At 43.4% G+C, this 24,428-nt stretch overlaps 1 protein-coding gene across 1 annotated transcript; it reads left to right on the top strand.

Annotated features, from left to right (window-relative positions):
- The first annotated feature begins 566 nt into the window (after window positions 1–566).
- Window positions 567–22,826, top strand: LOC106583561 (arginine-glutamic acid dipeptide repeats protein-like). Its single transcript, XM_014167890.2, is given in 18 exon segments — window positions 567–850; window positions 2,200–2,248; window positions 2,549–2,673; window positions 3,177–3,276; window positions 3,503–3,601; window positions 3,951–4,031; window positions 7,432–7,585; window positions 14,092–14,172; window positions 14,385–14,578; window positions 15,030–15,197; window positions 15,428–15,553; window positions 15,806–16,762; window positions 16,765–17,072; window positions 17,246–17,447; window positions 18,343–19,063; window positions 19,453–19,590; window positions 19,735–19,933; window positions 21,662–22,826. Coding segments are annotated over 18 exon segments (3,762 nt in total). The 5' UTR covers window positions 567–824; the 3' UTR covers window positions 21,696–22,826.
- The last annotated feature ends 1,602 nt before the right edge of the window (window positions 22,827–24,428 follow it).

Here is a 24,428-nt window from a genome sequence, read left to right as displayed (position 1 = left end):
CACACGTCAAGGCAGTTAGAAAGGAACATGTAAAAGAACACTCCAAGACCATAGGTTTTGGTTACATACATACATTACTTACCCTAGTCTACATACATTCTGCTGCCCTAGAATCACAAGGTGTCTGTGGAGACTAGTTACTTACAATTCTGGCACTTTTTGTTGGGGGGGGGGCACATTTTGGTTAGTGTGTTGAGTTGCTATTCTTACTATTGAAATATAGAGCAAAATAACCAATGGTTTGGGAAAGTACAAAGGCTGTACCTATGGCTATAGAGGCAGTTGAATAAACTAATTTGTTTGGAACTGAACCATTTCCCTGTGGTCATTACTTTTCTGCAAGATGTGTAAAAAAATGTTTTATTGTCAAGCATATATCTATTATAAGGGTGACAGGTGTGACTATTCTACCATTGTTATATAATTTATTCTTGAAATATGTATTCCTGGAATATTAGTCAGGGCTGGATAATGTATCCAGGTGTGAACCTGTTCAGTATTCTCGCGCTCTACAGTTTTCCTGGCGCTCTGAATGTCTGCGTTCGAAGCTGTTCTATATTTTGGTATCGATGCTCTCTGGGGCATGGCTCTGTGGACACTACAGTAGATTATCCTATTAGGGCGACCGCGGCACATGCTCCGTTATATCTACGGAGAGCGTAAATTTTAATGCTGAGCGTGGGGCTGAGGTCATTGCACAGTTTAGTGTTAGGAAAAAAAAAATCGTCTCTTAGCCTCCATTTTGAGTAGTATGGAATAGCATAGTTTGTATCGACCACTACGCTGGCAGTGTCAACCTAAAAACGACACTAAGAGCCTCCGACATGGACGACCTGTTCAGTCCGAGAAGGTAATGGCGTTGCCTCGTACATTTGACATTGTTTTAGACGCGAATATTTTAAATTTCTGTGTTTACCTTGCCATTTTTATGACATACTTGGAATTGCAATGGTCGCGATGGCGTTAGCTCGATCCATGTAGCTAAAGCTAGCAATCTATCGTACGGATAAAATATTTCAGTATCTAGATATATTTAATTGATCACGCGGTGCATTGTGGATTACTGTCATCTGTGTCAATTCAGCTGTCACAGATTTGGTGTGGTTTCTGTCGATTTTCACTTCGGCTCCCGGGAAAAGACTTATGTCAATACTCCATTTTGCGAGACTGTCGGGCCACGTAAATAGACAATGACGATGTGAGAATGCTTATTTAAGTGTAAAGTATGCGTTATTATACGCTTCAAAGCAACACGCATCATGCTATGCTTATTTTGTAAAAAGGCAAGTGTGATAAGCATTGCAAGTGGCTGGAGACAGGACTCGTTTATGTAATGTTTGGAGGGAACGTAATAGCCGCATTCAGATTGGCCTTCACTGATGGATGGGCGGGATTAAAGAAAACCGCTGTCCAATTGAAATACAAGATTAACCCAGTAATATGAAATATTTAGATTAGGATTAGGGATTAAGATTTTGTTAGGCTCATAGCCTATTTGCCTTGTGATTTGTGTTAAATATGTTTAATTCCTTTGCATATGCATGCACTAGTATGTCAGAAAAAAGGAAGGAATCTAGCACTAGTTTTTTTTCTGTTTTAGAACAGAACATTAACATTGCTATATGGTTATAAACATTACAATGCAATACAATTTAACTGTCCATATGTTACAGCAAACAACAGAAATTTGATAGCACACATCACACACATTTGAGAGGAGCACAGGGTCAAGCTACAGTGCAGCGCCCCTGGATGAAGAGCATGTTGTGGGGTTAAGGGCCCTGCTCAAAGGCCCAACGGTAGGGGATTGTTAAAATGTGAACCCAGCAGCCCTTCAGTTGTCAGATCAAATCTCCTCTTTATTTCTAGCGCTCGGCTCGGGATTCAAACAGTCAAGCTTTCTGCTAATGCTCCAATTCCTTAGCCGCTGGGCTACCTACCTGCCATTACACTGTTCACTTGATTGATACTACAATTGATAATGACATTTTGTCAACATGTGACTTGAATAAAACAATGAGTTTTTAATGGTGAGCGAGCGTTACGCCTTTTCAATGATTATCTAATAAAATGTTTCTTGATTTTAGTTTTTATTCTGTTCAAATCAGTTGCAAATATAGTATCCTCTATGTACAATAACAGTATAACAATGTAATATCTAACTGTTATATGTTATAACTGAATTATTCTTATTTCCAGGAGCCTGAACAGCACGCAGGGGGAGATCAGAGTGGGATCAAGTCATCAGGTAATAGTCCATTAACCCCCTTTAAGCAGGCTGTCCCTCTCTAAGGTATTGCACATTTGAGACCTTACCATATAGCAGTACCGGTATGTCTTCAACAATCTCCATTGGTTTAGTGTTGCAAAATTTGAGAGCCTCATGATACATACAGTATGTCATAAACTATCTCGCTGTCATAACCTGACATATATTTGTATGTATTTGTGAAATACATGGTGCATATCTCATATCACTGTAATCAACTGTCTGTGACAGTGAGACAAACATGGTATTTATCTGTCTGTATTATTTGTGTGTATGCAGGCTAAGCTCCCTGAGCTGCAACCACGCCCTGTGTTTGGTGTTCAGACTCAGACAGAGAATGAAGAGCTGGTGTGGATGCCAGGGGTCAATGATTGTGACCTCCTCATGTACCTCAGAGCTGCCAGGTTAGTGTCGACTCTGCAGCACTCATATTAGCCTGGTCCCAGATCTGTTTGTGCTGTATAGCCAACTCCTGTGGTTGTTGTTGGGTATACAGCACAAACAGATCTGGGACCAGGCTACACTTGTAGTGTATCTCTTGTGTGATGAATGGTGCAACCCTGCCAGATTTAAAGACGGATGGGATTCATACAAAACCTGGTGTCTGTCAGCCCTGCATAACACTGGTGTTGAGAGTAAGAGTGAAGTGCATTATTATGGTCATTAAGTAGTGTGTAGAACATCATCGTTTCAGTTTGACTGCTGCTGGTTTTTAGTTGTCATTTAGTATAGAGACTTTTCCTTTCAGAGTTCTTCTAGCTAGCCTGTCAGGTCATTATTGTTAAAGATAATGTCATTTAAAAACACTTCTGTAGGCGACTGTAGTGCACAATGTTTGTCATGCTTGTCATCCTGACTGACTGCACAGCAGGATTTATTTATCTTCCATGTCTCTTCCTGATTGAAGGAGCATGGCAGCGTTTGCAGGGATGTGTGATGGAGGATCCACAGAGGACGGGTGTTTGGCGGCCTCTCGTGACGACACCACACTCAACGCTTTAAACATGGTGAGCAGGAATACTTTTCTGCATTTAAATGGGAATATGAAATAGAACAATGAGATCATTTCATTTTCACTTAAATGTAATAGTTTTTTGTTTTTGTTTTTTTAAACATTGTAGAGAAATGTTTTTATAAAAAAATATAGTGTACAATTGCAAAAACAATATATTGTTACAAATAAGATCTTGAACCCTTCTCAGTAGATCTTTTATTGTCTCCCTCCCTCTACAGTTACACGCCAGCCGTTACGACGCAGCTAAAGCTCTCCAGCGCCTAGTGAAGAAACCTGTGCCCAAACTCATTGAGAAATGTTGGTCAGAAGATGATGTGGTAAAGCAGCCTTGCACCATGCTTACTTCAGGTCCAAAGACAATGTTTAACTTTAGGCACTTGGGCCCGATTTATAATTGAGATGAGCATTGTAACTCTGACTTTTGCATAAATCATTCATTGATGTCAACGTGAGATTTGCTCAGATATTTTAGTTAAGCGCTCTACACAGAATATGGCCCTATGTGTTGTTAGAGCTGCTCTGTGGTTACATCGGGTTACTCCAATATGTATTATGGCCATTGTGTAACATAGACAATAGTGAAACAATATGAAACACGTTTACACTGCATGGTATATTGTTGACTGTTTGTTTTTATTTCACCCACAATCACTTTACAATCAACAGAAGCGGTTCATCAAAGGTTTGAGACAGTACGGCAAGAATTTCTTCAGGATTCGCAAAGAGCTGCTGCCCAACAAGAAAACGGTAAATGAAAACACCTGGTGTAATATATTTTACTATCATACTATGTCTTATGTCTGTCTAGACATAACAGACATATAACTGGACATAACTATACACACAATCAACAGACCTAACTGTTTGCAATGCAGTCAGTGGTTCCTTCTTATTTGATGTATTTGCTGATATACTTACATTTTACATTTACATTTTAGTCATTTAGCAGACGCTCTTATCCAGAGCGACTTACAGTAGTGAATGTATACATTTTTTTTTGTATTGTCATTTACTTGTTACGTTCCCCAGCAAGAAAACCAAATAATTTCACTCAAACAGAACGGGGAACTAACAAAGAGTCACTGACAACAACCAAAACAAAACAGGTGGGGTTTTAGGAGGGGCAGTTTTTATGACTTTATAACCACGTCGTTTCTCCCTGACCATGTCGTATGGGAGAGAGAGGGTAACAGTAGAACAAAGGGACTCTCCCTATCTCATCCCAGAATTTGAGAATTTAACAATAGTCCTATTTTGGAGAATGTGTAAACGGTCGGTGGAGAAGCCAGCTACGACCTGGTCCGTTTTGTTTTATGTTTATGACCTCATGAAAGACAATACAGCAACATTACCCTAACTCTGTTTATACAGGTTCCTCAGTTATGAGGCTTGTATCTAATTCTTGTATAAAATGAATAAGTAAGATGAAACTGTTTGCGAAAGGATGTGATGTTAAGCTTTAACCTCTATGGGCTAGGTGGGATGTTAGCGTCCCACTCTATTCAACAGCCAGTGGAATCGCGTGGCGCGAAATACAAATACCTCAAAAATGCAATAATTTCAATATTTCAAACATACGACTATTTTACACCATTTGAAAGATAAGACTCTCGTTAATCTAACCACATTGTCCGATTTCCAAAAGGCTTTACAGCGAAAGCAAAACATTAGATTATGTTAGGAGAGTACATAGACACAAATAACCACACAGCCATTTTTCAAGCAAGCATATATGTCACAAAAACCCAAAACACAGCTAAATGCAGCACTAACCTTTGATGATCTTCATCAGATGACACTCCTAGGACATTATGTTATACAATACATGCATGTTTTGTTCAATCAAGTTCATATTTATATAAAAAAACAGCTTTTTACATTGGCGTGTGATGTTCAGAAATTGTATTCCCACCGAAAACTTCCAGTGAATTTACTAAATTACTCATAATAAACGTTGACAAAATACATAGCAATTATTTTAAGAATTATAGATACAGAACTCCTTTATGCAATCGCTATGTCAGATTTTAAAATAGCTTTTCGGCGAAAGCACATTTTGCAATATTCTGAGTACATAGCTCAGCCATCACGGCTAGCTAATTTGGCACCCAAGTTCGGGGCAACCTAAACTCAAAATTACTATTAGAAAAATTGGATTACCTTTGCTGTTCTTCGTCAGAATGCACTCCCAGGACTGCTACTTCCACAACAAATGTTGTTTTTGTTCCAAATAATCCATAGTTATGTGCAAATACCCCCGTTTTGTTCGTGCGTTCAGGTCACTATCCAAAGGGTAATGCGCGAGCGCATTTCGAGACAAAAAATTTCAAAATGTTCCTTTACCGTACTTAGAAGCATGTCAAACGCTGTTTAAAATCAATTTTTATGGTATTTTTCTCGTAAAATAGCAATAATATTCCAACCGGACAATGCTGTATTCATTCAAAAAGGAAGAGAAAAAATGACAAGGTCTCGTGAACGCGCATTTCCAATCTCTTAGCCACCAGGCAGTCCACTGACAAACTGTGCTCCTGTACTCTGCCCGGAGACAGGAGATGCGTCAATCCGCTTTCTGAATGCTTTAGAGAGCCAATGGAAGCCTTAGAAAGTGCTACATAACCCCACGGGCACTGTAGTTTCGATAGAGAAGCAAAGGGAGAACTACAAATTCGCAAACAGGCCACTTCCTGCTTGGAATTTTCTCAGGTTTTTGCCTGCCATATGAGTTCTGTTATACTCACAGACACCATTCAAACAGTTTTAGAAACTTCAGAGTGTTTTCTATCCAAATACTAATAATATGCATATTCTCGTTTCTGGGAAAGAGTAGTAACCAGTTTAAATCGGGTATGTTTTTTATCCGGCTGTGAAAATACTGCCCCCTTGCCCAGACAGGTTAAAATGAGAGAATTGGCCTCCCATGTAAAGTTTAACTAAGTCAGTAGCCACGCCGAAGTGAATAGACATTGGTTGGAAATGATGAACCAACCCCTTTTCAACTCTTGAATAAAAGCCTCCGTGACGAAAAGCCAACTCAGTTCCAAATAAAGGGAGGACTTCCCTCCACGTTGAAAAGGGCCAATTTTAACTCTACAGGCCAGGAAACGTGAGAGCTTGCGCCACACGTGAAATGGTATGAACTCTGAACTATTGATCACCTAAAGAAGAAGTGCATACTAAACTAGCATATATCAGACTGCAGCTGAACATATGCGCAAATCTAGTACGAGAACACTGACCGACGAGGAAGCATCTCCAGAGTGAGATAAACCTCTCAGACCACGTGAACCTCTCACACGATGACCCGGAAGATTCCACAAAGGACGAGGGCGACATCGACTGGGCAAACCAGAGCCTCACATCACCAGCTCAACTATCGAAGCCAGCTTCACGTTAAATACAGTGCATTGCTTTTCCGAATGGGCGATCGTTAGTGGCATATGTATTTATGTGAGAATAGCTTTCCAGGTCTGATAGAGACCAATGTTCCTTAGTCTTCCTTCCAAAACCCCCTTCTCTTCTCTCTGAAGCTATCGTGTTATAACCAAACTGTTTGTGTTCAGTCCACTAGGGACGGTATTTACTGTATAATGTTATTATGTATTGTATATTCTGTAATTGTTTAATTAGTTAGTAAATAAATAATTTAGCCAATTTGTGTATGGATGATTCATAGTAGAGTCTCGGTTTGTGCAGATAACCAAGAATTTTACGACGTTCAGATGAGACTGGTGGAAGGTAATAATAATAATTAATTAATAGAAGAATAATTGATCAGATATTAAAATCTGAATAGTTATATTTGGAAAATTATAATTTTGTAATCTGAACATTTTCCGTGGTGCCTTAACTTCCTAGTTAATTAAATTTACATTATTAGTTTAATCACGTAATAATAATTACAGAGAATTGATTTGATAAATAACAGTCTTCACATTTAATGATAAGTCAGAGACACGACACTAACGATGTGACATCATTTGGCACGCCCTACGTGCTAACATGCTAAAGTCCATCCTCAAAACATAATTGGAAAAACCAAAGCCTGTAACGCACTCCAGCAACACATTCAATATCATTATCTGTATCTTCATTGGAATCTGCACACTGTGCCCTCTTCTTAAATCCCGTGTTGTGTTGTTGGCAGGGGGAGTTGATCACATTCTACTATCACTGGAAGAAGACGCCTGAGGCTGCAGGCACGCGGCCGTACCGTCAGCACCGTAGACAGCCGTCCTCACGCAAGGCCAAGACTCGCGCCACCGCTGCCACTGTGAACACCCCTTCCCAGTCCCAATCCAGTGAGTCCCGGGGGTTTTCAATTCCTCTAAGATTTAGCTTATTTTATGGCCGGGTTCCTGGACACAGATTAGGACTAGAAGGGGATAGTGGGGTAAGTGGAGCCGTTTTTTACATTCAACATCACTCAGTCAAGGAAAATATTGTATTCTTTCTAACAAAGATATACACTATGTATACAAAAGTGTGTGGAAACCCCTTCAAATTAGTTGATTCGGTTATTTCAGCCACACCCGTTGCTGACAGGTGTATAAAATTGAGCACACAGCCATGCAATCTCCATAGACAAACATTGGCAGTAGAATGGCCTTAGTGAAGAGCTCAGTGACTTTCAACATGGCACCGTCATAGGATGCCACCTTTCTAACAAGTCAGTTGGTCAAATTCTGCCCTCCTAGAGCTACCCTGGTCAACTGTAAGTGCTGTTATTATGAAGTGGAAACATCTAGGAGTAACAATGGGTCAGCAGGGAAGTGGTAGGCCACGCAAGCTCACAGAATGGGACCGCTGAGTGCTGAAGCGCGTAAAAAAATCATCTGTCCTTGGTTGCAACACTCACTACCGAGTCCCAAACTGCCTCTGGAAGAAATGTCAGCACAAGAACTGATCGTTGGGAGCTTCATGAAATGGGTTTCCATTGGCCGAGCAGCCGCACACACGCCCATGATCACCATGCGCAATGCCAAGCATCGGCTGGAGTGGTGTAAAGCTCGCCGCCATTGGCCTCTGGAGCAGTGGAAATGCGTTCTCTGGAGTGATGAATCACGCTTCACCATCTGGCAGTCTGACGGACAAATTTGAGTTTGGCGGATGCCAGGAGAACGCTACCAGCCCCAATGCATAGTGCCAACTGTAAACTTTGGTGGAGGAGGAATAATGGTCTGGGGCTGTTTTTTATGGTTCGGGCTAGGCCCTTTAACGCTACAGCATACAATGACATTCTAGACAATTCTGTGCTTCCAACTTTGTGGCAACAGTTTTGGGAAAGCCCTTTCCTGTTTCAACTTGACAATTCCCCCGTGCACAAAGCGAGGTCCATACAGAAATGGTTTGTCGAGATCAGTGTGGAAGAACTTGACTGGCCTGCACAGAGCCCTGACCTCAGCCCCATCGAACACCTTTGGGATGAATTGGAACACCATCTGCGAGCCAGGCCTAATCGCCCAACATCAGTGCCAGACCTCACCAATCCTCTTGTGGCTGAATGGAAGCAAGTCCCTGCAGTAATGTTCCAACATCTAGTGGAAAGCCTTCCCAGAAGCGTGGAAGCTGTTATAGCAGCAAAGGGGGGGATCAACTCCATATTAATGCAGATGATTTTGGAAAGAGATGTTTGAGCAGCAGGTGTCTACATACATTTGGTCATGTAGTGTATACATATACTGCTCAAAAAAATAAAGGGAACACTAAAATAACACATCCTAGATCTGAATGAATGAAATAATCTTATTAAAAACTTTTTTCTTTACATAGTTGAATGTGCTGACAACAAAATCACACAAAAATAATCAATGGAAATCCATTTTATCAACCCATGGAGGTCTGGATTTGGAGTCACACTCAAAATTAAAGTGGAAAACCACAACACAGGCTGATCCAACTTTGATGTAATGTCCTTAAAACAAGTCAAAATGAGGCTCAGTAGTGTGTGTGGCCTCCACGTGCCTGTATGACCTCCCTACAACGCCTGGGCATGCTCCTGATGAGGTGGCGGATGGTCTCCTGAGGGATCTCCTCCCAGACCTGGACTAAAGCATCCGCCAACTCCTGGACAGTCTGTGGTGCAACGTGGCGTTGGTGGATGGAGTGAGATGATGTCCCAGATGTGCTCAATTGGATTCAGGTCTGGGGAACGGGCGGGCCAGTCCATAGCATCAATGCCTTCCTCTTGCAGGAACTGCTGACACACTCCAGCCACATGAGGTCTAGCATTGTCTTGCATTAGGAGGAACCCAGGGCCAACCGCACCAGCATATGGTCTCACAAGGGGTCTGAGGATCTCATCTCGAAACCTAATGGCAGTCAGGCTACCTCTGGCGAGCACATGGAGGGCTGTGCGGCCCCCCAAAGAAATGCCACCCCACACCATGACTGACCCACCGCCAAACCGGTCATGCTGGAGGATGTTGCAGGCAGCAGAACGTTCTCCACGGCGTCTCCAGACTCTGTCACGTCTGTCACGTGCTCAGTGTGAACCTGCTTCATCTGTGAAGAGCACAGGGCGCCAGTGGCGAATTTGACAATCTTGGTGTTCTCTGGCAAATGCCAAACGTCCTGCACGGTGTTGGGCTGTAAGCACAACCCCCACCTGTGGACGTCGGGCCCTCATACCACCCTCATGGAGTCTGTTTCTGACCGTTTGAGCAGACACATGCAAATTTGTGGCCTGCTGGAGGTCATTTTGCAGGGCTCTGGCAGTGCTCCTCCTGCTCCTCCTTGCACAAAGGCGGAGGTAGCGGTCTTGCTGCTGGGTTGTTGCCCTCCTACGGCCTCCTCCACGTCTCCTGATGTACTGGCCTGTCTCCTGGTAGCGCCTCCATGCTCTGGACACTACGCTGACAGACACAGCAAACCTTCTTGCCACAGCTCGCATTGATGTGCCATCCTGGATGAGCTGCACTACCTGAGCCACTTGTGTGGGTTGTAGACTCTGTCTCATGCTACCACTAGAGTGAAAGCACCACCAGCATTCAAAAGTGACCAAAACATCAGCCAGGAAGCATAGGAACTGAGAAGTGGTCTGTGGTCACCACTGCAGAACCACTCCTTTATTGGGGGTGTCTTGCTAATTGCCTATAATTTCCACCTGTTGTCTATTCCATTTGCACAACAGCATGTGAAATTTATTGTCAATCAGTGTTGCTTCGTAAGTGGACAGTTTGATTTCACAGAAGTGTGATTGACTTGGAGTTACATTGTGTTGTTTAAGTGTTCCCTTTATTTTTTTGAGCAGTGTATATTTCAGGATGATGTGTATTCCTGGAAATAATCAGAATTCATGTAAACATTACAGTTTTGAAAACATAGCATGTCCCCAAAAAACTGGTCTCTTGGCACAACTTACCCTGTGTATGGGGTAAGTTGAGCTGCGGGAAAGGATAAGTTAACTTCTCTAGGGCCGGCGGGACGAAATCGTCCCACCTACGTAACAGCCAGTGGAATCCTGTGGCGCGTTATTCAAATACCTTAGAAATGCTATTACTTCAATTTTTCAAACATATGACTATTTTACACCATTTTAAAGACAAGACTCGTTAATCTAACCACACTGTCCGATTTCAAAAAGGCTTTACAACGAAAGCAAAACATTAGATTATGTCAGCAGAGTACCCAGCCAGAAATAATCAGACACCCATTTTTCAAGCTAGCATATAATGACACAAAAACCCAGAAGACAGCTAAATGCAGCACTAACCTTTGATGATCTTCATCAGATGACACACCTAGGACATTATGTTATACAATACATGCATGTTTTGTTCAATCAAGTTCATATTTATATCAAAAACCAGCTTTTTACATTAGCATGTGACGTTCAGAACTAGCATACCCCCCGCAAACTTCCGGTGAATTTACTAAATTACTCACGATAAACGTTCACAAAAAGCATAACAATTATTTTAAGAATTAAAGATACAGAACTCCTCTATGCACTCGATATGTCCGATTTTAAATTAGCTTTTCGGTGAAAGCACATTTTGCAATATTCTCAGTAGATAGCCCGGCATCACAGGGCTTGCTATTTAGACACCCAGCAAGTTTAGCACTCACCAAAGTCAGATTTACTATAAGAAAAATGTTATTACCTTTGGTGTTCTTTGTCAGAATGCACTCCCAGGACTTCTACTTCAATAACAAATGTTGGTTTGGTCCCAAATAATCCATAGTTATATCCAAATAGCGGCGTTTTGTTCGTGCGTTCAAGACACTATCCGAAAGGGTAAATAAGGGTTACGAGCATGGCGCATTTCGTGACAAAAAAATTCAAAATATTCCATTACCGTACTTCGAAGCATGTCAACCGCTGTTTAAAATCAATTTTTATGCCATTTTTCTCGTAAAAAAGCGATAATATTCCGACCGGGAATCTGCATTTAGGTAAACAGACGAAAGAAAATAAAGCATGGGGTCGACTCGGGCACGCGCCTAAGCCCATAGTACTCTGATCGGCCACTTGCCAAAAGCGATAATGTGTTTCAGCCAGAGGCTGCCTCGATATCGTTCAGCTTTTTCCCGGGCTCTGAGAGCCTATGGGAGCCGTAGGAAGTGTCACGTTAGAGCAACGATCCTCAGTCTTCAATAAAAAGAGCCCAGATGAACAACAACTTGTCAGACAGGCCACTTCCCATATAGAATCCTCTCAGGTTTTTGTCTGCCATATGAGTTCTGTTATTCTCACAGACACCATTCAAACAGTTTTAGAAACTTTAGGGTGTTTTCTATCCAAAGCCAATAATTATATGCATATTCTAGTTACTGGGCAGGAGTAGTAACCAGATTAAATTGGGTACGTTTTTTTCCGGCCGTGTCAATACTGCCCCCTACCCCCAACAGGTTAAGCCGCCACAAAATACCAGTCTCAACAGTGAAGAGGCGACTCCGGGATGCTTGCCTTCTAGGCAGAGTTGCAAAGAAAAGGCCATATCTCGGACTGGCCAATGAAAAGAAAAGATTAAGATGGGCAAAAGAACACAGACACTGGATAGAGAAACTCTGCCTAGAAGGCCAGCAGCCGGAGTCGCCTCTTCACTGTTGACGTTGAGACTGGTGTTTTACGGGTACTATTTAATGAAGCTGCCAGTTGAGGACTTGTGAGGCGTCTGTTTCTCAAACTAGACACTCTAATGTACCTGTCCTCTTGCTCAGTTGTGCACCGGGGCCTTCCATTCCTCTTTCTATTCTGGTTAGAGCCAGTTTGCGCTGTTCTGTGAAGGGAGTAGTACACAGCATTGTACGAGATCTTCAGTTTCTTGGCAATTTCTCACATGAAATAGCCTTCATTTCTCAGAACAAGAATAGACTGATGAGTTTCAGAATGAAGTTCTTTGTTTCTGGCCATTTTGAGCCTGTAATCAAACCCACAAATGCTGATGCTCCAGATACTCAACTAGTCTAAAGAAGGCCCGTTTTATTGCTTCTTTAATCAGAACAACAGTTTTCAGCTGTGCTAACATAATTACAAAGGGTTTTTCTAAGGATCAATTAGCTTTTTAAAATGATAAACTTGGATTAGCTAACACAACGTGCCATTGGAACACAGGAGTGATGGTTGTTGATAATGGGCCTATAGTACGCCTATGTAGATATTCCATTAAAAATCAGCCGTTTCCAGCTACAATAGTCATTTACAACATTAACAATGTTTATTCTGTATTTCTGATCAATTTGATGCTATTTTAATGGACAAAATGGTTGCTTTTATTTAAGAAACAAGGACATTTCTAAGCGACCCCAAACTTTTGAACGGTAGTGTGCATTCATTACAGAATTTGCAACAGACTGTGTGCCCTCAGGCCCATACTCCACTATCACATATCTACAACACAAAATCCATGTATACGTGTGTGTATAGTGCGTATGTTGTCATATGTGTGTATGCATGTGTCTGTGCCTTTGTTTGTGTTGCTTCCCAGTCCCACTGTTCCATAAGGTGTATTTTTTTTAATCTGTTTTTTAAAATCTGATTCTACTGCTTGCATCAGTTACCTGATGTGGAATAGAGTTCCATGTAGTCATGACTCTATGTAGTACTGTGTGCCTCCCATAGTCTGTTCTGGACTTGGGGACTGTGAAGAGACCTCTGGTGGCATGTCTTGTGGGGTATGCATGGGTGTCTGAGCTGTGTGCTAGTCGTTTAAACAGACAGCTCGGTGCTTTCAACATGTCAATACTTCTCACTAATACAAGTAGTGATCTTTCCTCTACTTTGAGCCAGGAGAGATTGACATGCATATTATTAATATTAGCTCTCTGTGTACATCCAAGGGCCAGCCGTGCTGCCCTGTTCTGAATCAATTGCAATTTTCCTAAGTCCCTCTTTGTGGCACCTGACCACACGACTGAACTGTAGTCCAGGTGCGACAAAACTAGAGACTGTAGGACCTGCCTTGTTGACAGTGCTGTTAAGAAGGTAGAGCAGTGCCTTATCATGGAAATACTTCTCCCCATCTTAGCTACTGTTGTATCAATATGTTTTGACCATGACAGTTTACAATCCAGGGTTACTCCAAGCAGTTTAGTCACCTCAACTTGCTCAATTTCCACATTATTTATTACAATATTTAGTTGAAGTTTAGGGTTTAGTGAATGATTTGTCCCAAATTTAATGCTTTTAGTTTTTGAAATATTTAGGACTAACTTATTCCTTGCCACCCATTCTGAAACTAAGGGTCTGTTTCTATCATCTAGTCCAGTAACTGTAGATAACACAATAGGAGTGGGTGTTGTCTTTGTCTGAATGAATAGCAGTGAGTATAGTCTTTAATCTGATATCTTCTCTCTCCTGTAGTGGACATAAGTTCAGCCAGTGAGGACGACCTGGACAGTGAAGACAGCGAGCAAGGCACCTGTGGACACTGTGCCACAACCAGTGAGTATCGCTTAACTCTCTCCGTTTCTTTATTTCCCCCATTGATTTTATTGGTTTGCATTGATGTCATGTATCATACTTGCACCACCAGCCACCGGTGCTCAGTTCAATGGGTTCTGATGTACTGTATGTTTCTGTCCTATGTTGATGACAAATCACATTTCTCCTCTTGTGATCAATAAAGTTTATTCCATTCAATGCTTTAATTTCAGACTCTAAGGACTGGCAGCACGGAGGCCGGGATAACATCCTCCTGTGTACCACCTGTCGTACCTACTACAACAAACATGGCTGCCTGCCGCCTGGCCCTAAGCCTGCTGACCCTCCCTTCATGTTCAAACCTGTCAAAGAGGAAGAAGAGGGCAACGGGAAGCACGGCATGAGGACGCGACGCAGCAGAACACCGGTAAGCCTGGGAACCGCCCATCTTAGCCCCATCTTGTGTATACCTCCCTTCCTCACTGCCACCCACACTCCTCTCTCTCTCTTTCTCTACCACCCTCTCTCTCTTTCCCTACCACCCTCTCTCTCTTTCCCTACCACCCTCTCTCTCTTTCTCTACCACCCTCTCTCTCTTTCCCTACCACCCTCTCTCTCTTTCCCTACCACCCTCTCTCTCTTTCCCTACCACCCTCTCTCTCTTTCCCTACCACCCTCTCTCTCTTTCCCTACCACCCTCTCTCTCTTTCCCTACCACCCTCTCTCTCTTTCCCTACCACCCTCTCTCTCTTTCCCTACCACCCTCTCTCTCTTTCCCTACCACCCTCTCTCTCTTTCCCTACCACCCTCATCATTATCTTTCTCTCTCAATTGTTGTTATAATATCTTTCAATACTCTAAGTTGTATCTCTCTCCAGTTGTCTTCATTAAGAAGTGGCCACAAGAGGCTGACCGGCTCTCCTACCAGTGAAGACCAGCAGTCCAGTAGCCATCCCTCTCCCGCCCCCAGTGGAGCTAGCTCCACCTCCAACGCATCCAGAACCTCCTGTTTAGAGAAGACTGATAACACAAAGAAGCCTGGCAAGGTACAGTCACACACATATATTATTTTTGAAGTTAGGGAAATAGATTTGAATGCACAGTAATGGCGCATTTGTGAATTGAAGTACACCTAATATCATATAGAATCATAACATCTAGTTGTATTTCTGCCATTCAGACCAAGGCTTCCCCTTTGTCCAAATACTTTTTACTGCGTTATATATGCATGTAGAACTGAATTGAATAAGTGAATAATATTTCTTCCATCTAACAGAAGATAAAGGAAGAGGCGCCCCTACCAAAGAGTACTAAACGTTCCAGGGAGAGTGCAGCCCAGGACCCAGAGGAGCCTGAGAGAACACCAACTAAAAGGACGAAGACACTGCAGGTCAGACAGAGTGTAAGACAGTAGGAAAGCAATAACAGCTACAAGGTGCAAGATCAGAGAGAAGCAAAATGAGGTTAACCAGCTCTCAGAAACATATCACTTTTGTTGCCTCGTTATTCTTTAGTTAATGTCTTATCTTCCTGCACTGAGCTACATTGTTGGGTGTAACTCGATCTATCCAGTGGCTCTTTTTGGGTAACATTAGCATGATGAGAACCTCCCCTCACCAACAATTCTAACCTTGTGTCTCCATCCTCCTCTCAGGGTGAACAGGCAGAGTGCCGGTCGGAGGCAGAGGGGGGTGAGGTGGAGGAGGAGAGCTGCTCAGACAGCCGCAGTGCCCAGGACGACGGCAGCAGCGACACCAAAGACATCGACCAGGACAACCGCTCCTCCTCCCCCAGCATCCCCAGCCCTCGCCAGGGCAACGAGAGTGACTCCGACTCCTCAGCCCAGCAGCTCCAGGGTGCCCACCAGGCAGCAGCAGAGACCGTCAGTGCCCCTGCTGCTGCCCTGGCTGAAACACAGACCCCACAGATTGTTCCTCCATCACAGGTTGCAGGCTCAAACACATCTCTGCCTCCCCAGGGTACCTCTCCCTCTGCAGAGCCTGGCCAGGTACAGGCCCAGGCAACCCCCTCCCCAGAGCCCCCCCAGCCTTCAGCCACCTCTGCTCAGGCTGGTCAGTCAGTTAGCTATCAGACAAGTCCCCCACACAACCGACCCCTACCCCCCTCCACTCACCCTCTCGCTGGCCCCTCACCCATCCCTCCTCTGCTGGGACAGGCCTTCCATCCTCCAACTCCTGTATTCCAGGGTCCTCTTCCTTCTCCTGGCTCTCTGCCTCCCACCCAACCCCTGTCCCTCCATGGTGCTCCCACCCAGTGCCCCCACCCCCAGCGACCCCCTCCTCACTTTCCCAGGGAACCCTCCTTCCCCCAGGCCCTCCCCCTCACCTCCGGGCCCCAAATCAAACCACCCCCAACCACACCCATCCCTCCATCTTACAAGCAGCCACCACACCTCTCTTCTTCCCTTGCTCCCCCTTTCCCGCAGATGCCATCCAACCTGCCCCCTCCTCCAGCACTGAAGCCCCTCAACTCCCTGCCCAACCAGCACCCTCCCGGTGCCCCTCCACCCCCCTCCAGCTCATGCCCCAGTCCCTGCCCATGCAGCAGGGACTCCCACCCCAGCCTCCCGTGCTCACGCAGCTGCAGAACCTCCCTGGCAGAGGCAGCCACTCCCAACCCCACTCCTCCCTGCCCTCCTGCTCTGCCCCCTCAGCCTTGCACCCTGTTCTCTCTGCCTCTTCCCCCTCTACCATGGGTCCAGTCCCTAGTCTTCAGCCCTCCTTCTCCTCCCTGCGCCCCTCGCCCGGAAACCCCATTGGCATTGGAGGGTCACATGTCCAGATTAAAGAGGAGCCATTGGATGAATGTGAGGAGCTTGAGAGTCCGCCCCCTCCACCCAGAAGTCCCTCACCGGAACCTTTGGTTGTCAACATCGCCAGTCATGCCAGCCAATCAGCACGGTACTTACTGCATGACATCACTCCAGACAGTCCTGTAAGATGGGCCTCCTTTACAGAGTTTATTATGGCCATTGTGTTTCTCAAATGTTAACAGATGTTGTTCATCTGAATTACATATGTTCTCAAACAATATTGTTGTGTGATTGCTATATATGCTGTTTGATTCATTTCAGGTTTTTCAAACACCTGGACCGTGGCTACAACTCATGCTCCAGAACAGACCTGTTCTTCACTCCCCTGGCCTCGTCCAAGCTGGCCAAGAAGAGAGAGGAGGCTGTGGAGAGATCCAAGAGAGAGGCTGAGCACAATGCCCGAGAGAGGGAGAAGGACAGAGAGAGGGAGAGGGAACGAGAGAGGCAAGAAGACAAAAATGCTGTGAGTAATATTTCCTCTGTTCCTTTTTTTCTTTGACATAACTTCTAACTTAAGTTCTCAACTTGCCTACCTGGTTAAATAAAGGTGAAATAAATAAAAATAAATAACTGACGTGATGTTATCTATGATATTACGTACTAGAACAACAATGTTATCAATTATATTATAACATACTAGAACAACAATGTTATCAATGATATTATTACCAGTGGTGGAAAAAGTTCCAAACTCTCATACTTGAGGAAAAGTAAAGATACTTCAATAGAAAATTACTCAAGTAATAGTCACCCAGTCAAATTCTACTTGAGTAAAAGTCTAAAAGTATTTGGTTTAAAATATACTTAAGTATGAAAAATAAATGTAATTGCGAAAATATAGTTAAGTATCAAAAGTAAAATTAAAAGTATAAATCATTTCAAATTCCTTATTTTAAGCAAACCAAATGGCACCATTTTCTTGTTTTTGAAATTAACGGAAAGCCAGGGGCACACTCAGACATAATCTGTGTGTTTAGTGAGTCCGCCAGATCAGAGGCAGTAGGCATAATCAGGGATGTTCGGTTGATAAGTGCGTGAATTTGACTATTTTCTTGTCCTGCTAAGCATTCAAAATGTAACGAGTACTTTTGGGTGTCAAAGAAAATGTATGGAGTAAAAAGTACATTATTTTGATTGTGTGAAGTAAAGTAGTCAAAAATTTAAATAGTAAACTACAGATACCCCAAAAAACTACTAAAGTAGTACTTTAAAGTATTTTTACTTAAGTACTTTACACCACTGATTATTATATACTAGTACAACAATGTTATCAGATGGATGTTTTGGATACCTGTAGGACTCTATACATTGTTTTCTCGCAAATTTGAACCACCTAAATGAGCCTCTTCCTCTTCCAGAGAGCGTCCAGCTCGTCCCACGACAGCCGTATGAGTGATGTCCAAATGTCCGGCCAGGTCCACATGCGCTCCTCCTTCGAGCAGCCCCCCACCAGTGTGGCCGCTGTGCCCCCTTACATCGGCCCCGACACCCCGGCCCTGCGCACCCTCAGTGAGTACGCCCGACCCCATGTCATGTCCCCCACCAATCGCAACCACCCCTTCTTCGTGTCCCTGTCCCCTGGGGATCCTCTGCTGGCATACCACATGCCCGGCCTGTACGCCGCCGAGCCCAGCCTGAGAGAGAGGGAGCTCCGTAACCTCCGGGAGAGGGAGCTCCGTGAGAGGATGAAGCCTGGCTTCGAGGTCAAGCCCCCGGAGATGGAGACCATGCATCCATCAGCCAACCCCATGGAGCACTTTGCCAGACATGGAGCCCTGGCCCTGCCACACATCGCTGGGCCGCCCCACCACCCCTTTGGCCACTTCCACCCAGTCATGCAGAACCACCTGGAGAGGGAGAGGCAGGCACTGGCCCTGGCCGGGCCCCAGATGCGTCCGGAGCTGAGCTACGCTGAGCGACTGACTGCTGAGAGGCTCCATGCTGAGAGGATGGCATCTGTGGCTAACGACCCGGCCGCCAGGCTGCAGATGCTCAACGTCACGCCGCATCACCACCAGCACTCCCACATCCACTCACACCTGCACCTACATCAGCAGGACCCACTCAACCAAGGTGAGGGTAAGGACACTTCTATTCAATTATATTCTGTCTTGTTTCATCTTCAGGATATGTGTGTACTGTATATGTGTGTACTGTAAATGTGTGTACTGTATGTGTGTACTGTATATGCAGAAATTGATTATTGTTTTAAAAACAAGAACATTTGATTTGTATTATATATATTTTTTTATATTCTTATTTAATGATGTTTGATAGTCTTATTTAATGTTGAGAGAAGAGGCTGACTCTCCTCACTGTATTACTCTGTCTACCTACCAGTGTAGTCATCAGTTGATATGTGTGCACTGTTCGTCCCCCTGCCCAATATTAACTGATGTTTATGAAATGTGTTAATTTATATATTGTTTGTTCTCCTGCCTCATTAGATGTGTGTTACTGTCACCCAGGTAATGGGCCCCACCCTCTGGATCCCCTGGCTCCTGGGCCCCGTCTGGCCCGCTTCCCCTTCCCTGGAGGCCCCATCCCCAACCCTCTGCTCAACGACCTGCCCCACGACCACGACATGTTGCGACACCCACTGTTTGGTGAGGAACAATAACATTCACCTTGACTATCTATATGGGAATACACACACATTCAATTCACTGTATTCAGACTATATTTCTGTGATTGTGAGGTGACTAAGACTCACTCTGATGTTTTGTGCCCCTTGATCAACATCCAAACAGCCTATGCCGCTGTTGCAGGAGCAGGGTACCCCCGTGAGCTCCAGGGGCCCATCCCCCAGATGTCTGCAGCCCACCAGCTCCAGGCCATGCACGCCCAGTCAGCAGAGCTGCAGAGGCTGGCCATGGAGCAGCAGTGGCTACATGGACACCACCACCTACAACACGGGGGGCCTCTGCCCGGACAGGAGGATTACTACAGGTGAGGTGATTACCAACTCCGAAGAATAACGACAACAACAGTTTACCTGAACACAGTGCTTTCATTTATGCATTTACTGAAAAATTGAAATCACTAGATAAAGTTGGATCTTGATTATTGATGAGCTAATATTACATTTTATTCTAAATAAATGTCACCTGAACACATTGAATACTTTAAAGAAGCCAATGCTTTTATTTATGTATCAGCATTTATTGAGAAATCATAAATCACTAGACAAAAGTGGGATCTTGGTTTATTGATGAACTATTGCACTAACATTAATAAACTCAGAAAAAAAGAAACGTCATCTCACTGTCAACTGAAAACTTAACATGTGTAAATATTTATATGAACATAATAAGATTCAACAAAAGACGTAAACTGAACAAGTTCCACAGACATGTGACTAACAGAAATTGAATAATGTGTCCCTGATCAAAGGGGGGGGGTCAAAATCAAAAGTTACAGTCAGTATCTGGTGTGGCCACCAGCTGCATTAAGTACTGCAGTGCATCTCCTCCTCATGGACTGCACCAGATTTTCCAGTTCTTGCTGTGAGATGTTACCCCACTCTTCCACCAAGGCACCGGCAAGTTCCCGGACATTTCTGGGGGGAATGGCCGTAGACCTCACCCTCCGATCCAACAGGTTCCAGACGTGCTCAATGGGATTGAGATCCAGGCTCTTCGCTGGCCATGGCAGAACACTGACATTCCTGTCTTGCAGGAAATCACGCACAAAACGAGCAGTATGGCTGGTGGCATTGTCATGCTGGAGGGTCATGTCAGGATGAGCCTGCAGGAAGGGTTCCCATGAGGGAGGAGAATGTCTTCTCTGTAACGCACAGCATTGAGATTGCCTGCAATGACAACAAGCTCAGTCCGATGATGCTGTGACACACCGCCCCAGACCATGACGGACCGTCCACCTCCAAATCAATCCCGCTCCAGAGTACAGTGTAACGCTCATTCCTTCGACGATAAACGCAAATCCGACCATCACCCCTGGTGAGACAAAACCGTGACTCATCAGTGAAGAGCACTTTTTGCCAGTCCTGTCTGGTCCAGCGACGGTGTTGCCGGTGATGTCTGGTGAGGTCCTGCCTCTCAGCCTATTGCAGACAGTCTGAGCACTGATGGAGGGATTGTGCGTTCCTGGTGTAACTCGGGCAGTTGTTGTTGCGATCCTTTACCTGTCCCGCAGATGTGATGTTCTGATGTACCAATCCTGTGCAGGTGTTACACGTGGTCTGCCACTGCGAGGCCGATCAGCTTTCCGTCCTGTCTCCCTGTAGCGCTGTCTTAGGCGTCTCACAGTATGGACATTGCAATTTATTGCCCTGGCCACATCTGCAGTCCTCATGCCTCCTTGCAGCATGCCTAAGGCACGTTCACGCAGATGAGCAGGGACCCTGGGCATCTTTCTTTTGGTGTTTTTCAGAGTCAGTAGAGAGGCCTCTTTAGTGTCCTAAGTTTTCATAACTCTGACCTTAATTGCCTACCGTCTGTAAGCTGTTAGTGTCTTAACGACCGTTCCACAGGTGCATGTTCATTAATTGTTTATGGTTCATTGAACAAGCATGGGAAACAGTGTTTAAACCCTTTACAATGAAGATCTGTGAAGTTATTTGGATTTTTACAAATTATCTTTGAAAGACAGGGTCCTGAAAAAGGGATGTTTCTTTTTTTTCTGAGTTTAGTTTATTAATGTTATTTTCCTCCACAGCCGTCTGAAGAAAGAAGGTGACAAGCCATCGTGAGACACCTGATGACGTGAGTCACCATGGAAATGCATAAAGAGATAGTAATGCTGTGTACTTTTGAAATACATTATGTGACAACTAATCTTAGTTGATCTTTTTTTATTAGTCTAAATGTAATTGAGAGTTAAGAATCTTTGTGGCTCATAATGCTTGTTTCTTGCTCAGCACTTAAAGGGATAGTTTACTCCCAAATCATCAAGTTTGTGAGAGTATTTCATATCTCAATAATGGTCTGTTATAAAATGAAAGATTAGCATAGTTGTCAGTCCTGTCTCCCTGTAACCCTAAAGTTTTTTTTGTCTATAGACGTTACACATTTTTCCACTTGATATGGATTTCGTACCTTTTAGATTTCTCCTAATGCAATATAGCGGGCAGGATCTACACAATAGATGGTGTGGAATATAGCTCAGCTTTGAAGTTATGAAAACATCTGACAAACGTTGATTAGGGGCTGACTATCCTTTTACTTTCTAAACAGTCTGACTGATCTCCTTGTACAGAATGACATTTAATATTATGTTTGGATGATTGACTGTAATAACCTTGCATGACTGTTTCCCTTCGATTTTCATCAGAACTTAGAGTAGCGTTGCTAATGTGTGATTAGACAACAAAAAAAGCATAGTAGATACATTTTATTCTATATCTGCTAAATATTTGTCTAAACCCTAAAGTTTTATATATATTTCAAGATGTTTTCACAATTTAACCTACGTCTGACACATACAGTAACATTTTTTAGATTGTAAATAATATGTTCAATATTCTATATTATTAACTATGATTATTATGAATATTAGTGAATTCTTGACTTGCAAGCTGGCACAATAAAGTTAAATTATTTAGCTATATACACACAGAATATATGCCGTTATAAAGTAAAGTGAGTTAACACAGACAATTATAAATTGGAGTATCACTATTGTCACCCCTGACATAAAACGGTCTTTAGAACAGTGGATCCAGAAAGTAATATTGTTTTGGTTAGACAAAACAGAAAAGCATTTAAACCTTGGCATCTCTACCATGGACAAACCCTGTTTGAATATTTATGTGAAATAATATGGAAAAACAAAGTGTATGCATTGCATATTTATTTGAATAAATGACTCTGGAATAACATGATAAAATGTATTGTTCAAACTATACCCTCTATGTATGTGATGGATGGATGGATGGATGGATGGATGGATGGATGGATGGATGGATGGATGGATGGATGGAAGGAAGGAAGGAACTTTTGGGGAATTGTTTATGTGGTAACAGTAATAGGCCAATAGGGGGCAATCCTCACCCTTCCTTAGTGAAACTGTTGTTTCAATAGGATCACTTTCGAATCAATCAGATCAAGCATTAACCGGCGGTGTCTGTGGTATAGCTGCTTTGAGCTGTCAAATCGGTGAGCAGCTGCTCTTGATCATTGTCACGAAGCCACACCCATCCCACTCGCGTTAGAATTTCAGAACGAGAAAGTGTAGGCTATAAAGAAATAATGACGCTCAAATTTAAAATCATTAAACAAAATAATGAGGGTTTCTATCAGCCTAATCGAGGTGTAGATTACATTCCAGTGTTCGAACTTGTAAACAAGGCTGCATGGGATTTCTCTTAATGCGACTTTGTGCATTTGCCAATGGCGAAGGTATAATTCCAGGAGCCGCTTGTGGATTTGACAGCTCTAACGCAGTTCAATCTCTGACAGCGCCAAAACAATCGCTATGCGGGTATCAGCTTAAGTGGATCTGATTGAATAGAGTCCCTAGTCTCGAGCATATGGGACTGTAGACCCCACATTCAGACCTGTGCAATAATAAATGTAGACTGAGTCAAAGAGATGTATGGTAAGTTGAATTGCTTAACAATGACAAATAGCTTCTTGAAGTTATTCAATCAATTTACACACAACACCATACTGTATATTATAGAGGTTCATTAAACTTGTCTAAGGTGAAAAGTGCTAGTGTTGCTCTTGATATTGATTTCACATTTGTCAAATATGGTAGATATTATTTGGCCTTTCTTTCCACTGCTGATAAATCCATTCAGAGCCTTGCATAGACCTTGTTAACATTAGCCTTTAATAATCATGCAGAATAATGATGAAATACATTGTTACTTTAATAGGTGCACAATATGATATTATGTTTTGTAAACGACAGAGCCCTTGTTGGAAATGTCATTGAGATCTTATGGTAATTTACTACAGCTGAATGATTTGTTTGGGCTGACCATAATTTAGATAATTAATTAAGTACACAACAACAAGCACATATCAAATTGTATCAATTCTTTCAATTGGACATACTTAAAACTCTTCCTCCAATGTTTTTCTCTTCACTCAACGTAACGCTTTGGAAGTACATTCCGTCATGCAAGTCATGACATGTACAATATACACAACATGACCAAAAGTATGTGAACAACTGCTCGTCAAACATCTCATTACAAACTCATGGGCATTAATGACTTGGTCTCCCCTTTGCTGCTATAACAGGCTCCACTCTTCTGGGAAGGCTTTCCACAAGATGTTGTAACATTGCTGCGGAGACTTGCTTCCATTTAGCCACGAGCATTAGTGAGGTCGGGCACTGATGTTGGGCGATCAGCCCTGGCTCACAGTCTGTGTTCCAATTCATCCCAAATGTGTTCGACGGGGTTGAGGTCAGGGCTCTGTGCAGGCCAGTGAAATTCTTTCACACCGATCTCGACAAACCATTTCTGTATGGA

The sequence above is a fragment of the Salmo salar genome, chromosome ssa22 (genome assembly GCF_905237065.1).
Source record: "Salmo salar chromosome ssa22, Ssal_v3.1, whole genome shotgun sequence".
In the NCBI taxonomy this organism is placed as follows: Eukaryota; Metazoa; Chordata; class Actinopteri; order Salmoniformes; family Salmonidae; genus Salmo; species Salmo salar.
Note: the sequence above shows the minus strand (reverse complement) of the source record. Positions and strands in the feature narration are given on the sequence as shown.